At 36.6% G+C, this 19,583-nt stretch overlaps 1 protein-coding gene across 4 annotated transcripts in view; it reads left to right on the top strand.

Moving 5' to 3' along the window:
• Positions 1–19,583, top strand: part of TRIM37 (tripartite motif containing 37) — a 137,603-nt gene that overhangs the window by 42,372 nt on the left and 75,648 nt on the right. For all 4 annotated transcript variants that reach the window (XR_010318372.1, XM_003414589.4, XM_064271301.1 and 1 more), the window contains exons 13-17: positions 8,681–8,860; positions 10,253–10,367; positions 11,521–11,739; positions 12,663–12,799; positions 18,343–18,428. Coding sequence is in view for 3 of the 4 variants with exons in the window: in XM_003414589.4 (XP_003414637.1) it covers positions 8,681–8,860; positions 10,253–10,367; positions 11,521–11,739; positions 12,663–12,799; positions 18,343–18,428 (737 nt within the window). In the remaining variant the exon portion in view is untranslated. The remainder of the gene's footprint in view (positions 1–8,680; positions 8,861–10,252; positions 10,368–11,520; positions 11,740–12,662; positions 12,800–18,342; positions 18,429–19,583) is intronic.

Here is a 19,583-nt window from a genome sequence, read left to right as displayed (position 1 = left end):
CGATGGCGACTGGTACATAAGATTTTAAGTTGATAGCTGAGTTAGGTTTGTTCAGGCTATCAGTTGGATAGAAGGAAAGAATTTTGGTTGGAATATTCAAATTTAAGGTTTTAGTTTTATAAGATTGGAGTTGAAGTGCTATGTGAATAATTTAACATGGGTTAATTACCATATTTATTAGAAACATAGGTATACCTCTGTCATGATTTTGAAGACCTGAAGAAGCTAAAAGAATGGTCTTTTTCCTTAAATATTGTATGCCTTTTCATCCGAAACAACTGATTATTTAAGAAACTTTCATATTTAAGAGTTTACCTATACTTAATCCGTGGTGTATTTGACCACCAACATTAATATCTTTTTTACCCAGATTTTCTGTATTCTTGATTGTTTCTCTATGAGTATGGAGTTTTCCAGTATCTAGTTATTTGTCTTTAAATCAGGATAGCATTGTCATTTCAGGCACAAGTAATCTTACTTTGTCACAATTTAATTTGGGAAGAGTAAAATATTATTTCTCTGAAAAATTTTTCCAAGTTTGAACTTTGTAGTGTCCAGCTCATTTTAAGATATTTGTTCCTTTTAAACATCAGAAGTAATACATGCTCATGTTTAAAAACAAACAAGCCTAATATAGTTCAGAAATACATAAAACTAAAAGAACAAGCCTTTCAGGTCTAGAATTAGTTACACTCCAGTAGTAACAGGCATAGTAGCACCCAGCTCTTGGCTTCTAAATGCTGTTCTCCCATAATAAGAGCCAGGGGCTTTGTGGAGAAGTAATTGATCTTAGGGAGGATGCCGGAAGAATACAAGATGAACCTGGAGTGCCTAGTGATATCAGAAAGTAGAGAAATGCACAAAATGGGGAAGGAAAGGGATAAGGTCATTGTGATAAATAGAAATGATTGAATAAACAAATAAATGAGGAAGAGTGGACCACTTTTTTTTAGAATAAATCCAATTAATGTAAAAGAATGAGGGAAATAGAAAATCATTTAGAATATCACAGTAGTAATTGCTACAGACAAGATCCATCAATGAATATTAAAGTAATTGAATAAACATTTAATGAGAAACAGCATATTTGTATTGCCTTAAAGCATCTCTGCCAAGATATGTATTTTAATCACAAAGGATGAAATAGTTACTTTATAATGGAAAAATACCACCTTACTCATGTGCTCAAAGTTTACATCACTCCTGGTATGCTGTGTGGAGAAGCACACATCAGCTCTGTTATTCTTCCCCAAAATTCATAACCTCAATTTAATCGTGAGAAAACATCGGACAGATCCAAACTGAGGATATTCAAAACATACCTCACCAGTTGTCTTCAAAAACTCAAGATCATGAAAGACATGATAAAATGGAGGAACTAGCACAGATTGGAGAAAAATAAGGAGACATGAAAACTAAAATGCAAGGTGGGATCCTAAATTGGATCTTGGAGCAGAAAAAGGACATTAGTAGAAAAACAGGTGAAATCTGAAGAAAGCCTTGTGTAGTTGGTAGCGTTATACTGTTGTCATTTTCTTGGTTTTGACAATTGAGTCATGTTAATGTAAGATGCTAACATTAGGGGAAGCTTGCGAAAGGGTATATGACAGCTTTGTGCTATCTTTGCAACACTTGGGTAAGTCTAAAATTATTTTAAAATAGAAAGCTAAAAAACGTGAAATTTTGAAAAGAAAATGTACTTGAAGAAGGAATGAAAATAATTGTAATGTCTTCGTTGACTTAGTTTATTTAGATTCATTTAATCATGTATTATTTTAATATTTAAATGTTACTGTAGTTCCTGTTCATCAAGGTTGACATTAATATGTAATGGATAGGCGAAATGTACAATGTCCTCATAAAGAAATAACTTTCCAAGGCTTGCTCTGTACTATATTGAACATTTTAATGAAAGGGATATAAATTGATGAAATCCTGGCTTAGAGAACCGTTATGAAACCTTCTTAAAATAGAAGTCAGGGGTTTAAATTCTCCGTAGAAGACACAATTCAGTGATACCATCTGCATTAGTTTTTATTATTGCTCTAACAAATTCCCACAAACTTAGTGGCTTTAAACAATACAAATTTATTATCCCACTGTTTTGTAGTTCAGAAGCCTTGAGTTGGCACTGCTGGCCTCTCTGGTACGGGTTTCAGCAGGTCGAAATAAAAGTTTCGGAGACTCTGGGAAGAACCTGCTTCCAAGTGCATTCATGTTTCTTGCAGCTGTAGAGCCAACGTCCTTGGTTCCCTAGTGTTTGTCAGCTGTGGGCCGACTTTAGCTCCGAGATGGCTCTCTCCAGACCTTGCATGTGACTTCCTACGTTTCAGAGGCAGCCGTGGCACGTGGGATCCTTCTGCATGGAATGCTTGGACTTCCCTTTGCTGTGTCTCTCTCCTAGCTGGAAAAAGTCTTCTGCCTTTGAGGGTATAACCTCCCTATCATGAGGTCATAAACTTAAGACTGTAAAGTCCCTTTGCCATGGGACTTAACATATTCATAGGATCTGGGGATTAGGGCATTGGTGATCTTTAGGGGACCATGATTCTGCTTACTTATTACAAATCTGTAAAGAGTGAATAAAACTTTTGTTTTACACACACATATATGAAATCTCCCACATTTTCCTACTTATCTTTAGTTTCCTCTTGCCAAACCCAACCGTTATGAAGAGTTTCTTATGTGTCCTTCCAGAAAATATGTCGATGCATGTATCACGTGAACCTGTTATGCTTCTAGAAATATATTCAAATGGAATTATACCATATAATTTGTAGCATTCCAATTTCCTTTAATATGTTGAGAGATCTTTTCCTTTCAGTACACAAATACATCAGTGCCATTCTTTTGAGCAGTTGCAATGTCTAGTATTCCTTTATATGGCTGTAACATTATTTATTTAACCATTGCTGTGTTGATACCATTTAGGTTTCTTCTGGGTTTTTACTTTTACAGATAGCGATGCAGTGAATACCCATTTGCACATATCTTTGCCTGCTCGTGTGAATATGTCTGTGGAATAAAGTCCTTTTTTTTTGTTTGTTTTTATAATATTTTATTGTGTTTTTGGTGAAAGTTTACATAGCAAATTAGGTTCCCATTTAACAATTTCTATACATATTATTCAGCGACATTGGTTACATTTTTCACAGTATGTCAAGATTCTCATTATTTCTGTTCTAGTTGTTCTGTTTACATTAATCTAGCTTCCTTGTCCCCCCGCCCCCCTACAGTCTCATCTTTTTTGAAATTGTTACTGTTGAGAATATACACAGTAAAACATACACCGATTCAACTCTTACTACATGTACAATTCAGTGATATTATGTTCTTCGAGTTGTGCAGCTGTTCTCACCTTCCTCTTCTGAGTTGTTCCTACTCCATTAACATAAACTCACTGTCCCCTAAGGTTCCTGTCTAATCTTTTGAGTTCCTGTTGTCACTTTGGTCACATATAGGTAGTTCTTAAAAGAGCTTAATGCTCAGGTCAGACATTTATTACTAGTTAAGCTAAAAAAGTGTTTGGTTATAAGAAGACTTCAGGGGATGTTTTTGGTTTAAGGTTTAAAGATGATCTCAGGGCAATAGTTTGAGGGGTTCATCCAGCCTCCGTGGCTCTAGAAAGTCTGGTGTGTGTGAGAATTTGAAATTCTGTTTTGCACTTTCCTCCTTTTGATCAGGATTCTTCTGTAGAATCTTTGACCAAAATGTTGAGTCATGGTAACTGGGCACCATCTTGTTCTTCTGGCGTCGTGGCAAAGGAGGCAGTTATTCATGGAGACAGCCACACATTCTGTATCTTCCTTCTGTTCCTGACTCTTCTTCCTCCTGTGTTGCTCCATTTGCCACTTGTAAGCTCTTAAGGCCCCAGTCACTACACAACGAACTAGGAGGTAGAACAGAAGCACTAAACATGTTATTAGGCTGATGAACTGGGATGCCCCATGAAACCATTACTCCAAACTTCCAAACCTCCAGGTTTTTGATTGTACATAAGCAGCCTCGGCAGCTACTCTTTTTTTTTTTGGTCGTTTTTATAAATACATCTACCACACAAGTTTTGCCAATTCAATTTTTTGCAGGTGTACAACTTATTGGCAGCCCTTATAATAATTGGCTATGCAACCCTACCCTTAATCAATGAGATTTTTTCTGTCAACATTAACCGTTCTTTTTCCCTTCCCTCCTGCCCCTGGTAACGACTAGTAAACTTTGGTCTGTGTACATTTGCCTCTTGTGTTTTTATATATAGGCAAAGTCATACAATATTTGTCCTTTTGTGATTGATTTATTTCACTCAATGGAGTATCTTCGAGTTACATCCATATTGTAGCATGTATTAATAGTTTGTTTCTCCTACTGGCTGAGTGGTATTCCATTGTATGTATGTACCACATTTTGTTTATCCATTATCTGTCAATGGGCAGTTAGGTTGTTTTCACCATTTGGCAATTGTGAATAGTGGTGCAGTGAACACTGGTGTACAAGTATCTGAGTCTGTGCTTTCAAGTTTTATGAGTGTATACCTAGGAGTGGAAGTTTTGGGTCGTAGGATAGTTCTATTTTTAGTTATTTGAAGAACTGTCACACTGTTTTCTACAAGGGCTGTACCATTTTGCATTCCTACCAGCAGTTGATAATGGTTCCAATTTCCCCACATCCTTGCCAACATATGTTGTTTTTTTTTTTTCTTTTCTTTTTTTTTTATCTTAGCCATTGTAGAGAGAGTGAAATGGTCTCTCATTGTGGTTTTGGTTTGCATCTCTCTGATGGCTAATGACATTGAGCATCTTTCCACATGTTTGGTGGCCATTTGATTGTCCTCTTTGGTGAAATGTCTGTTCAAGCCCTTTGCCCATTTTATGATTGAGTTGTCTTTTTGTTGTTAAGCTGTCAAAGTTTTGTATTCTCCTGGTCGGTAGCTTGTCTTTTCACTTTTTTGGTAAAGTCTTTTGATGAACAAAATTTTTGAATTTTTATGAAGTCCCATTTATTTTGTCTTTTGCTGTTTGTGCTTTTGTTATTATATTAGATAATCCATTGTTAAAAGGTAGGGCCAGCAGCATTGCCTCTGCATTTCATTTTAAGAATTTTGTGGTTTTAGAGTGCACATTTAGGTCCTTAATCCATTTTGAATTTGTTTTTGTGTATTGTGTATGAGGCATGAATTCCGTTTCATTTTTTTTGCATGTAGAAATTCAGTTTTCCCAGCACCATTTCTTCTTTCCCCATCAAGTGGATTTAGCACACTTGTCAAAAATTAGCTGATTATAGATGTGTGGGTTTATTTCTGGGGGGACTTTCAATTTTATTCTACTGCTCTATGTGTCTGTTGTTATACTAGCACTAAGCTGTTTTGATTACTGTATTACTGTACGTGTATGATATATTTTAAAATCAGGAAATGTGAGTCCTCCTACTTTGTTCTTTTCTTTCAGCATTGCTTTAGCTATTTGGGGCCTCTTGCTGCTTGACATAAAGTTGAGGATTGGTTTTTCCATTTTTATAAAGAAGGTTGTTGGAATTTTGATCGGGATTGTGTTGAATCTGTAGATCCCTTTGAGTTGTATTGACATCTTAATAATACTGAGTCTTCCAGTCCATAAACATGGAATATCTTTCATTTATTTAAGTCTTCTTTAATCTCTTTCAGCAGTGTTTTATCATTTTCATTGTATAAGTTCTTCACATCCCTGGTTAGATTTATTCTTAGGTATTTTATTCTCTTAGATGCAATTGTAAGTCTAATTGTTTCCCTAATTTCCCTTTAAGATTTCTCATTGCTTGTGTTTAGAAACCCAACTGATTTTTGTTTGTTGACCTTGTACCCTGCAACTTAGCCGAATTCCTCTGTCAGCTCTAGAAGTTTTCTTGTGAGCTCTTTGGGATTTATTACCTTCTCATCTTTGCTTTAGGGTAAACGTTGACTGTTTGGTCTCATATAGATGATTTTTTAAAGGAGCATAGTACTCGTGGGTGATATGGTTTATTTTATTGGCCAATCAGTTATTTAGCTGAAAGGTGACCTCTGGGTATGGTTTCAGTATGAAATTTAAAAGGTGTCTCAGGGCAGAAATCTTGGAATTCCTTTAGTCTCTACTGATCCACTAAGTCTGGTCTTTTTAAAGAATTTGAGTTTTGTTCTACATTTTTCTGCCATTCTGCCTGGGGCTACCTGTTGTGTTTCTGGTCAGAACGGTTGGTAGTGGTAGCTGAGCACCATCTAGTTCTTCTGCTTTCAGGATGGATGAGACCGTGGTTGTATAGGTTCTTAATCCTGTAGACTAGTTTCTTCTTTAAGCCTTTGGTTTTCTTCTTTTTCTTTAGCTCCGGAAGAGTAGAGACCTATAGTTGTATCTTAGATAGCTAACAAGCTTTTAAGATCTCAGATGCTACTCACCAAATTAGGATGGAGAATATAAACTTTAGGAACTATGTTATGCTCACTGACCAAGTTGTCTTTAGGATAAATTCTTACAAATGGAATTGCTAGGAGAAATGAAATGTTCATTTTAAATTTTAGTAGAAATTGCCAGATGTCCTCCCCCATAAACTGTTGTTCCTCTTTATATTTCCACTACATTGTGTAAGAGGACCTGTTTTCCCACACTCTGACCAATATTTAGTGTGTGAAATAACAGTTCTTCATTGACTTTTTTAAGACGGTTTTTTTCTTACCAAAGACTCACTGTAGGAAAAATATAATACAAGATTATTTTCAAATGTATTATAAAGCAATATGTGCTTGCAGTGTCCATATGTCTGTATTCAATTGTAAAATATCTTCTGAATTTGAGTTTTTCTAGTTTATTGTCTATCTATCCCTGTAAGAATACTATGATGAGACTTGATTGGATTGCCAGATTTTATAGACTACTCTTTTAATTAGAAAATAATTTAAGTCTTGAGCTTAAATTCTCCTGAAGGGGTCATAGCAGACCATCACATTAATAATACTATTTGTTGTTTATGTTTTTCCTTGGTCACTTTTCTTTCATCAGGTAATATTCTTTAAAATGTTGAATCATGCAATGACATTACCGTAAGATGCCCAAAACCTACCCTGGAAATTCTTGTTGTTGAATGGGATGTTAATGCCACATTTTAAACTACAGAGCTTCCCATGTGATTTCATAAAATCTAAGCAGACAAACTCTCACAGCTTTCGTATTGGTTAGCGTTTTGTGCCATCAATCCAGATTATCTGCTGTGAGAGATAAATGCAAAAATACTTTGACACTTAGCAATTAACTACTTATACCTGATATTTCTTAATAAAGGGCTGTAATTTTTTTCTTTTCCCTTTGCCAGCAGGAATAGCAGGTTGAAGTATTATGTTTCTCTTTTAAAACTTTACGTTCACCACAAAAGAGAAGCTTTATGGTTATTATTGTATATTCCTTTTAATTATCTTTACTTCTTCACTCACTTCTTGTAATAACAGTGCTTTCTCAGTAGACATGAGTTTATAAACTGTCTTTTTGAAGACTTAAGACTTTTATGAAGTTATGGAAATCAGAATATATTGGGTTTTCTAATATACACTTATTTTTTTTTATTAACTTTTATTAAGCTTCAAGTGAACGTTTACAAATCCAATCAGTCTGTCACATATAAGTTTACATACATCTTACTCCGTACTCCCACTTGCTCTCCCTCTATTGAGTCAGCCCTTTCAGTCTCTCCTTTCGTGACAATTTTGCCAGCTTCCCTCTCTCTCTATCCTCCCATCCCCCCTCCAGACAAGAGCTGCCAACACAATCTCAAGTGACCACCTGATATAATTAGCTCACTCTTCATCAGCATCTCTCTCCCACCCGCTGACCAGTCCCTTTCATGTGTGATGAGTTGTCTTCGGGGATGGTTCCTGTCCTGTGCCAACAGAAGCTCTGGGGAGCATGGCCGCCAGGGTTCCTCTAGTCACAGTCAGACCATTAAGTATGGTCTTTTTATGAGAATTTGGGGTCTGCATCCCACTGATCTCCTGCTCCCTCAGGAGTTCTCTGTTGTGCTCCCTGTCAGGGCAGTCGTCGATTGTGGCCGGGCACCAACTAGTTCTTCTGGTCTCAGAATGATGTAGGTCTCTGGTTCATGTGGCCCTTTCTGTCTCTTGGGCTCTTAGTTGTCGTGTGGCCTTGGTGTTCTTCATTTTCCTTTGCTCCAGGTGGGTTGAGACCAATTGATGCATTTTAGATGGCCGCTTGTTAGCATTTATAATATACACTTATTTTTAATTAGAAAATTTACAGGTTTGAACTTCCAAATACAAAGTAAGTTATTTTATTATAACTTGTGTTGGGAAAGTCTAGTAGAGTGTTTCAAAATTTATTATATATTTTTAAATTTTATGATGATAGACCTTAAAGGGATAATACAAATGACTACATATTTATATATGATGAAATATAGGTAATGAATATAAAAAATATATCTATATCTAGGAAAATATTTAGCATTGCTACTATAACAAAAGTAACTTTGAAGTAAAAAACACCTCATGTTTGTCACGTTGTGGTGAACCAGTCACCATACTCCTATTCTTGTAATTGATACAATCCTTTCTGAAAGGAATGTAGTTGTATATATTCCTTTTCATGTAATTACTTCGTGATCTTAATGTTCACATGAATCTGTCGTTTATTATTAACTATACTAGTAATTTGTTTTCCAATTTTAGATATGAATATCGTGTAGAGATGGTTCATCAGTCCTGCAATGATCCTACTAAAAATATTATTCGAGAATTTGCATCTGACTTCGAAGTTGGAGAATGCTGGGGTTATAATAGATTCTTCCGTTTGGACTTACTTGCAAATGAAGGATACTTGAATCGACAGAATGATACAGTAATTTTAAGGTAATAGGAAACATTTGATATTGTGGCTTTTGTCGTGGGAGAATAAAGCCAGCAGAACTTTATTTTAAAGCTATTCGCCTAAGAAGGATGAATATTGAAATTCATGCGAACTATAACCTTACTGTTTTCTTAGCCATCTCATTGCAGGAGTCCTATATAGTCAGTAAAGAATAAAACCTAGTCATAAATTCGCTTGAAATCTAATTGTTGTTATTAGGTGCCATCGAGGCGGTTCCGACTCGTACCGACCCTATGTGCGACAGAAGGAAACATTGCCTGGTCCTGCGCCATCCTCACAATCGCTATACTCGAGCCCATTGTTGTAGCCACTGTGTCAGTCCATCTCATTGAGAGTCTTCCTCTTTTTCACTGGCCTGACATCTAATTAGTAATCCTTAAAAAGGAAACTACAGCCCCAGTAGATGTATTTATTGAATGTCTAGCAACCTCACCCATTGGGAAACGTAAGAATAGTGAGGGAACTTCTTATTTTTCACTTCACGTTGTATATTATTTGGCTTATGCCATAATCAAATAAACTAAAAATTTTTAGGATTTATAGTTGTAGATTGGAAACCCTGGTGGGGGAGTGGTTAAGAGCTATGGCTGCTAACTGAAAGGCCAGCAGTTCGAATCCACTAGGTGCTCCTTGGAATCTCTGTGGGGCAGTTCTACTCTGTCATCTAGGGTCCCTATGAGTCGGAATCGACTCGATGGCAGTGAGTTACAGATTAAGGCTGGTGTCTTAGTTATCTAGTGCTGCTATAAGAGAAATAGCACAAGTGTGTGGCTTTAACAAACAAATTTATTTTCTCACAGTTGAGGAGGCAAGAAGTCTGAATTCAGGGTGTTAGCTTTAGGGGAAGGTTTCTGTCTCTGTGGGGTCTGGAGGAGGGTTCTTATCTCTCTTAGCTTCTGCTACTGAATAATCTTCATGTGGCTTGGCATCTCTCTTCACCTGTCTCTGGCTCTCTTGCTTTCTTGTTTAATCTCTTTTATATCTCAAAAGAGTCAGTACTCAAGACACACCCTACACTAATCCTGTCTCATTAACGTAACGAAGACAGCCCATTCCCAAATGGGATTATAACCACAGGCATAGAGGTTAGGATTTACAACATATATTCTTGGGGAGCACAATTCAATCCATAGCATCCCAGGAGGAGATGATAAAAGAGACAAGGTCTCTCCTCCAGAGCCAACAAAACGAGAAAACCTCTCCCTAGAGCTGGCATCCTGAATTTGGACTTGTAGCCTCCTAAATTGTGAATGAATAAATTTCCGTTTGTTAAAGCCATTGACTTGTAGTGTTTCTCTTACAGCAACTAACATAGCTAGTTTGATGATATTTTACTGTTTGGATTATTTTTCATCTGGAACTATTCTCTTAAGGTTTCAGGTTCGTTCACCAACTTTCTTTCAAAAATGCCGGGATCAGCATTGGTATATTACTCAGTTGGAAGCTGCACAAACAAGTTATATTCAACAAATTAACAACCTTAAAGAGGTATGCAAATAGCATGCATTTTGAGTTTTATGTTTTATATTGACTTTTTGGCCTGTTATATTTATAACTGGATTTTAGATATTTGTTGATGTCTGCAGTCTTGTAGAAGAATCCAATTCTGTCCCCCCATCATCACACTTTGGAGCCTGTATTTGCAGTGTCCATTTTAGTAGCCAGTAGCCACATGTGGCTATTTAAATTAATTAAAATTAAAAATTCAGTTTCTCAATTGTACTAGCGACATTTCAAGTGGTCAGTAACTATATATATTGGCTACTGTATCAGGCATCACAGATAGAGACAATTTCTGTCATCATAACAGTGTATTGTATTGGACAGTACTGCTCTAGTTTGACGTAAACTCTTTGTACTTCTCTCAGTGACTTGAGTATTTGTCTTCTTCAAAGCTGTCTTGAAGTTAGAGGATCCTCAATTATAAAACAATTGAAAGATGTTGTATCTTGAACTCCGTTAGTTAAAGCCAAATACAGAATAAGTTATTTTGTTATAACTTGTATTGGGAGACTTTATTTGAGCAGTGGGGAGGATCAGTTAATGAATGTTTCATAGTTATGTAAGGAATGTTTCTTTTCCATAATGGAAATTAGGATGAGGTGGAAGGTTTGAGTTCTGAGAGAGTGATTAATGAATGAGGGAAGACAATGTGAGATTATGTTAAGTATACTGTTTAACCAACTGACTATATACACTATGCAGTTTGCTTAATTGTATGTGTGTCTTGAGATGGACATGAAAGGAGAAGAAAAGAATCAACAGGAGGACAGTTTATCCTTGACATTACTGCGCTTGGCTACTAACTGAAAGATTAGCAGTTCAAGTGCACCCAGAGGCACTTTGAAAGAAAGGCCTGGAGACCTTTCGAAAAATCAGCCACTGAAAACCCTGTGGAGCACAGTTCTGTTGTGACACACATGGGGTCGCTATGAGTTGGAATTCCACTCAAAGGCAACTGGTTGGTTATCCTTGATGTAGATTTTTTCATAAGCAAAAGGCAGTAGGGGGTGAGAGAGATGTTTTAGGGAGTGGTTTTAGGAACATCTGAGTACATTTTTTTTATTTGAAATATTTTTTACTGTGCCAGTGAAGTACCATTTATGACAATTGTTTATTTGTGGTACTCTTGTTTTAAAAGAGACTTACCATTGAGCTGTCCCGAACCCAGAAATCGAGAGATTTGTCACCACCAGATAATCATCTCAGCCCCCAAAATGATGATGGCCCTGAGACACGGGCTAAGAAGTCTGGATCCAGCTCTGACATGCTTCTTGAGGGTGGCCCGACTCCAGCTTCTGTTAGAGAGGCCAAAGACGATGAAGAAGATGAGGAGAAGATTCAGAATGAAGATTATCATGTAATAATTAGTCTGGGTTTATTTTTTTTATGTTTGATAAGCAAAAATGACAGGATCATAGTTACCAACATAATGTAGGGGAATCAAAGTGCTAAAATCTTGTCCATTGATTTTCCGTAATTATTAATGCTTACGAGTCAAAAGTTGTTCAATGAAAGTGTTTCAAGGTTCTAAAAGTTAATTTATTGTAAAAAAAACGATAGTAATTTCTGTGGTGTACATTCTAGAAACTAAATTTTGGGTACTTTTTATGTATCCTGTTTCATTCTCTGAAACTAGTATGTACCTTATCATTGCGTACGTAGGTAATCTGATTTATGATTTGGGAAATTGCCAGGCTTTGTCCCAGCTAAATAACAACCATAATAAGCATTCGAGAAGAGGGGTAGGAGTGGTTGCTATTGTTTAAGGCAAAAAAGGAATTGAAAGACAAGAGAGGGTTTTTTGGTAGCAATCGTTATTTTTAAGGTGGGAAATTTGAGTTACATGTTGAAAACAATGTGCCACTGAGGAGAAAGGTTGAAGGTTAAGGGTATTGTAAGCAGATAATAGGGGTTGGGGTTTTACACTCAGGTGAAGTGTTACCCTTATATAATGACTTTGAGGGTGATAGAGGTGACATAGGACTTGAGGACGAGTGATAGTTTGAGATGTTACTTTGTGAGGAACAGTAGTGGAAGCTGAGGCTGATATATATAGCATTTCCAGTCACATTGAGGACCCAGCTGAAATTGGCAGTCATAAATTAGTAGTGGTGCCAGCCAATGTGGTTGTGTGATTTTCTCAACAGAGCATAGCAGCCCAGGCACAAGGGCAGAGAATTCCAATAATTATACTATACCTTGGCTAATGGGCTGGATGGGATGATGAAATTAACGTAAATATTTAGGATAGAAATCTTTCCTTTGCTCTCTGTAATCTAGCATGAGCTTTCAGATGGTGATCTGGATTTGGATCTTGTTGGCGAAGATGAAGTAAATCACCTTGATGGCAGTAGTTCCTCGGCCAGTTCAACAGCAACGAGCAACACAGAGGAAAATGACATTGATGAAGAAACTATGTGAGTGTCTCACATTGACTACCAGTATAAAGCATCAAAGTGGTAATTTATTAGACACATTAACTCAGGCCTAAACATGGGGATATTCAGCAGTTTCTTTCTTGATATGAAGTATCTTATGTAAATAAAGGAGTTTGTTTTCAATTTTGAAAAATTTTTAGACTTAAGAAATACCAGAAAAATATACAAAAATTCCCTAGGGCTTTGAACCAGTGCATTCCAGTTTGAACCCCTGCTGAGACCTTGCAATTCTAACAAGTTCCCAGGCAATGCTAATGCTGCTGGTCGGGGACTAATTCTGAGAACCACTAGTAGAGCATGGTTCTCAGGATTTATTATACGTAAGAATCACCTGGGGATCTTGTTAAACTGTAGATTCTGATTCAGTATATTTGAGTGGAAATGCAAATTCTCAATGGGTTTGAACAGGAACGAACTGGTTTGAAGCCCTGAGATCCCTGTATTCCCTTTACCTAGATTCCCCGATGAGGTAATGTTTCCTATATAACTGCAGTATAGTTATCTAAATCAGGAAAGTAACATTGGTGTAATAATATTATCTTACAATCTCTTAAAAATTTTGCCAGTCATTCCGTTAATATACTTTGGTTCAGGATTCAATCTGGGATCACTAGTTACATTCATTTGTTATGAGTTTTTAGTCAGTTTCAATCTGGTACTCTTAGTCTTTGATACTTTTGAAGAGTACAGGCCAGTTATTTTGTACAAAGTCCTTCAATTTGAACTTGCCTCATTTCTTCATGATTAGATTGAAATTACGCATTTTGGCAGGAATTCTAATGATGTATTGGCAGAAATAATGATGTTTTTCTCAGTGCATCATATCAGGAGGTACGTGACATTAATTTTTGTTGCTTTACTGATGATGTTAGTTTTGATCACCTGGTTAAGGTGGTGTATGCTAGGTTTCTCCATTCTGAAGTTGTCATTTTTCCCTTTGTAATTAGTGGTTTTTTTAATTAGTGGAGAGATGTTTCGAGATTGTAAATATCCTATATATCACCATACTTTTGCCTACTGATTTTAACATCCTTTAATGATTGTTGCCATTAATTGCTCAGTGATGGATTTCTAATTCCATTATTCCTTCTACATTCGTTAGTTGGAATTCTGCTCTAAGGAAGAGCTTTCCCTTCTCTTCCATTTACTTATTAATTAATTTATTCGAATGGACTCAAAGATTCTAATATTATTAAATGACTTAATCTGTTACTATCATTATTTTGTTGCTCAGATTATCCCAGATTTGGCCAGTGGGAACCTGTTAAAGCTAACTCCTGTGTCCTTTTGACATGTCCCTATCATTTTTTAAGTTCTGTTTTCCTGGCGCTACAAGATGCCAGGTTCATCTTGTGTACTTTCTCTCTGATTCCCAGCCCTGGAATCAGCATTTCTCCGAGGAGTAAGGTGAGAGTTTTACCCCCCTATTTGTTCTCCCCTCCAATTCCACAAATTAGCTCCTCAGAATAGACCATTTATATACTTAATGGTCCCCTTTAGAATACTTGGCAAATTGCCTAAATGGATTAGCTAATTAAAATGCAAAGCCCAGGTCCCATTAAATCCCCAGATTACAAGTCATTATTACAGTGAGATTTTTAGATATATAAAATAGAGCTGATTAATTTGAATCAGCATGGAAAATTTACAGTCGATTCATTTAGATAATGATTCTGTAAAGCGAAACCACCTTGCTAATAACTTAAATATGCAATCGTAGCTGAATTAATTTCTTTGTTATGCCCTTGAGTTTATTTCAGGGTTGTTCTGAGAATAGTTAGGCTTTATGTAAAACTTACTTCAAAACTTTTCATTAGATTGACTTTTTAATTGTTTTTCTAATAGAAGAAGGTTTTTGACTCTATGTTCTCTGTATATATGTACATCTACAATAACATCTAGACCCAAACTACTTCATATAATTTATAGGAATAACGGCAAAGTTTACCTTGAGCTATTTTGAGCCCTTGGGGAATCATAAAATGTTAGGTCTTAATATTTAGGTTAGTTTCTTCATTTTGTAGATGAGGAAATAGGCATATAGTTTATTTTGGGTAATGACGTTTATGAATAGCTTCTAATTAACCACAACACACACACTAAACAGATCTTTTTTAATTCTCTCTTCAATTTCTCAGTCTTTCTACAGTAGTACTATATATTCTTGCCTTTTTAGAAAATTTTTTGTTTGAGATAATTGTAAATTTATGTGCAGTTGTAAGAAACAATTCAGAGAGATCCCATGGACCCTTTACTTAGTTTCCCCAGTGGTAACATCTTGTAAAGCTACAGTATCACAACCAGGACATTGACATTGATACAGTTAAGGTATAGAACATTCGCGTCACCATAAGGATCCCTCATGTTGGCCTTTTTTATAGCCTTATGTACTTACTTTCTTCTTCCATGCTCTGCTCGACCCCTGGCTACCACTGATCTGTTCTCTATTCAGTTTTGTCATTTCAAGAATGTTCTATAAATATGGAATCATACAGTAAGTAACCTTTGAGAATTGGCTTTTCTCACTCAGCATAATACTCTGGAGAGTCATCCAGGTTGTTGTGTGTACCAATAGTTTGTTCTTTTCATTGCCGAATCATATTCTACAGTGTGGCTGGATGTAATTCAGATGCATTAATTACGTTCCTCATGTTCTTCAACCATCATCATTATCCATTTCTAAATTTTATATCAGTCCTAATAGGTCAGTGTTTGCCTTCAGTTTTAAAAGATAGCTTTACTAGATACAGACTTCGTATTTGATAGTTTTTTTTCTTTGAGCACTTCGAATATGTTATTTATTTTTTTAATGTGAAGCCAGATATTAATCTTATTGGAGTTTCCTTGTAAGTGTCCAGTTGGTTTTTTTCCCTGCTTTGGAGATTTTCTCCTTGTCTTTGGCTTTCTGCGTTTTTATTGTGATGTGTTTGTGCATCTCTTTGTTCATCCTGGATGTGTAGTGTTTTTCAACAAATTTGAGAAGTTTTCTGCTGATATTTCTTAGAAGTATTTTTCTCCTCTATTCTCTTTCTCTCCTCTTCTTTTGGTAATTTTATGATGCTTATGAAGGTGCACTTAGTGGTGTCCCACGTTTCTCTGAGACTGTGTTCATTTTTCTTAATTTTTTTCCCTCTCTGTTCTTTGGATTGTATAATCTCTATTGTTCTCTCTTCAGGTTCTCTAATTCTTATGCCAGTTCACATCTACTGTTGAGCCTCTCCAGTGAATTTTTTATTTTACTGTGCTTATCAACTCCAGATTTTCCATTTGGTTCTTTTTTATAATTTCTGTCTCTTTATTGATATTCTCTATTTGATGTGACATTGTCATTGTACCTTTCTTTATTTCTTTAATCACGGTTTCCTTTAGTTCTTTGAATATATTTATAATGGCTACTTTCAAGTCTTTTTCTATTAAAGCTGACATCTGTTCACTGCCAGGCAGTTTCTATTTCCTGCTGTTTTTCTACTGTAAACGTACTTTCTTGTTTCCTTGCGTATCTCATAATTTTTTGTTGGAAATTGGACGTTTTATATAGTATACTATAGAAACTCCGAGTATTGGTCTCCTCCCTCCATGGCTTGTTTGTTTGCTTGTTTATTCATTTAGTGACTGATGAATTATTTTAGTGAAACCATTTCTCCTTCCCATACCCTGTTACAGTGTTAAGCCTCTGATATTGCTACTCAGGAGGGGCACAACCACAGGTATGCCCACCGTCATCCTAGGATTACAGTACTTTTGTCAGGGCTCTTTGACAGTCTCTTTCCCTAACCACACTCAACTGTTAAACTCTATTTGCCGACTGATTGCTTTATTATTTTCAATAATACCTTGGGGCATAAATTGCTATACAGACTAATCCACTCAAATTTGGGCTTCTTTGATGGAATAGTTCCTGAGGTCAGTGTTTTATATTTTTTCTGACCGGATGAGGGCTCCTCTTGGTGTCTCTTTTTTCCCTGGTCTTCCCTAGCAAACTGTTCAGCCTGGGTTTAGTTAATATCTCTAGTGAATCTACCAATTTCCTCCCAGTTGCCTTTCACCATAACTTCCCTTGTTTTCCCGGGCACCCTAAGGCTTGAACTTCTCCTGTTCTTTTGCAAATGAAGTCCGTTCCTTTGGGAAAACAGTCGGAGCTCTCTGGTTTACGGCCTTTTTCTTCTCCCAGCCAAAATCTCTGAACCAAGGCTCTGGAATTGGGGGGGGGGGGTCAATGTCACACTTCTTTCTCATTGGCATTACCACTTTAGAAGGTGAGTGCTTAGTGAACGGAGGTAGGGCAGTAGCCTCAGGTCTTCTTGACATACTTTTTCTGACATGAGACTTCCTCCTTATGAACAAGCAAGGGCATTCTGGGCCTCAGTATCCTCAGCATGCTGCACCCATGATACAGCCTGTGTCCACAAGTGGGGCTGGGTGGAAGAAGAGAGCCTTTAGTTCTTGGCTACATATATCTGGAACTTAGTCTCAGCAACAGGTAGGTAGCTGGGTGCAGGATGAGAAACACTGATGTCTCGCTTCTCCCAGCCCTTTGATTTGGGAGCTGGGTGGAGAGGGAGTTCTGTGTTCTTGGCTACACCAGTCTGGAGTGGAGTTTCTGTCTCACTGAACTTAGAGGGGAGAGAAACGGTGCAGTCTTGGTTCAAATACCATAGACTCTTGCTGTTCTTACTGAATGTTAGTAGATTTTCTTAAATAGATGTTTCTTCATTTGTTCTGTGTTTAGTACCATTTCCAGAGACTTTAAATGGTTGCCTTTTCTTACTTTCGGCAGTTTTGCTGGAGAGTAAGTGGGTCTGCACAGTGCCTCACACTTGTGCCAGAAGTTGATCTTCACACTTCTTTAAATATCCAAAACTATCACTGATTAGAGTTGTTCCAAATAGTAATTTTTTTGTTTCAAGTAAAGTAGTAACGAGTGTTATAAAATGAGAGCTTTTGTGAGAATTCTAGTAGGAAGTAGCACCTTCTTTTCTGAAGTATTTTTAGGAATATAGTCTTTAGTCATATATAGTCAGTTGGGTATATTTTCAACTTACCTTAAAACCTAGTATTTTAACTCTAATTTTTAGGGTTATAGATACTTGGATACAGTAATCTTAGATTAACATGTTTTCCAGATTGTCTTACAAAAATTGAATGTTGCCTTCTTGGTAGTTTTTAAATGTTTGAACATTAACATACTACATGTGAAAATGATGAAAGTCTTTTACTTCATTTTTGTATTTAGAAATAGCCTGTGTTACTTCATAGGAAGCCCTGATGGCATAGTGGTTAAGAGCTATGGCTGCTAACCAAAAGGTTGGCAGTTGGAATACACCAGGTGCTCCTTGGAAACCGTATGGGGCAGCTCTATTCTGTCTTGTAGGGTCGCTATGAGTTGGAATCGACTCGATGGCAATGGGTTTGTTTTTTTTGTTTGTTTTTGGTATGTTATTGTTATAAAGTTCATTGATGTGTGACAAGTAATGTTAATTGTATTTATTAGAGGGGAATGATGAATTTTTATATGTTCTTAGGTCTGGGGAAAATGATGTGGAATACAACAACATGGAATTGGAAGAGGGAGAACTCATGGAAGATGCAGCTGCTGCAGGACCTCCAGGTACAGAGGCCAAGCCCCACAAGCCATCCTGTCTTTTCTCTGCCTTCTCATTTTAATATTTGGCAGTTACAGCTCTTTGTGGCTCATGGGGTTGAAAGTGCTGTATCTTACAGTATAGATTTTAGGATGTATTACTAATGATATTTAATACAATAATAGTAACTAACTTTTGCTAAGTGTTTGCATGTTACAGGCACTGTGGGAAGCACTTGATATGTGCGTTATTCACTTATAAGAATTCTGTGGGGTGGGTTCTAATATTTTCTGCATTTTATAGCTATAGAAAGTAATGCATATAGAAATTAAGCTATTTGCCACGTTCTCACAATTTAGTAAGTGAAAGAAATGAATTAGAAACCCAAGTTTATATGAATCCAAAGCTCATGATCTTATCTACTGTGTAATACTACTTCCATGTGATATATAAGTCTTGTTTGTGTATCTGGGATGACTAGAATGATCTGAGTAGAATCTTTGAAACTTTGACTTACAAAGGAATTTTAGAGAGCTCATGATAGATGAACTCAAGACCATCTTATTCTTGAACCCAGCCCCCCCCCCCACCCCCGCCATGATACCACACTACACCTTCTGGTAAGAACTAATACAGTAGGCATTTTTTTTGTGTTTTTGGTCCTGTTTAAATATGTAAATTTTTGCTGAGAACGATTAAACTATCTTTTCACTGCTCCTACTTTACAGATGTTGCTATTGATATGAATACTAGCTATTCTATAACAAGCTTGGATAACTAAAGACCTCTTAAATACTATCCTCAGCATCTCAACTTGTAGCCTAAGCCCTGTAGTCTTCTTACTCCTGATTTTTTTCCTTGCTGGTCTCATCCACATCTCTATATCAGTTACTATCTGGATGCTGATGACTCTTCAAGTTCTATCTTAATCTTCCCCATGGCTTCTAGAACCATGTAACAGTTTGGGTTTTATGTCTCAAACTGAGCATCTCCTAAATAGAAATTATCTTTCTATCTGCCAGCATGCCTGTCAGCCATAGTAACATCTTCGGGATTGGTAGTGCTATACGTTTTTCACTTCTTCCTCTCCCTCACCCTCTACCAAGATCTGTGGAGTCAACCTCCTAAATAGTGCATACATACATTTGTTATGCCTCATTCCTTTGCCTCTTGTAGTATAG

The sequence above is a fragment of the Loxodonta africana genome, chromosome 18, assembly GCF_030014295.1.
Source record: "Loxodonta africana isolate mLoxAfr1 chromosome 18, mLoxAfr1.hap2, whole genome shotgun sequence".
Classification (NCBI taxonomy): Eukaryota; Metazoa; Chordata; class Mammalia; order Proboscidea; family Elephantidae; genus Loxodonta; species Loxodonta africana.
The sequence above is the reverse complement of the archived record's forward strand: the minus strand, read 5'-3'. Positions and strand labels throughout refer to the sequence as shown.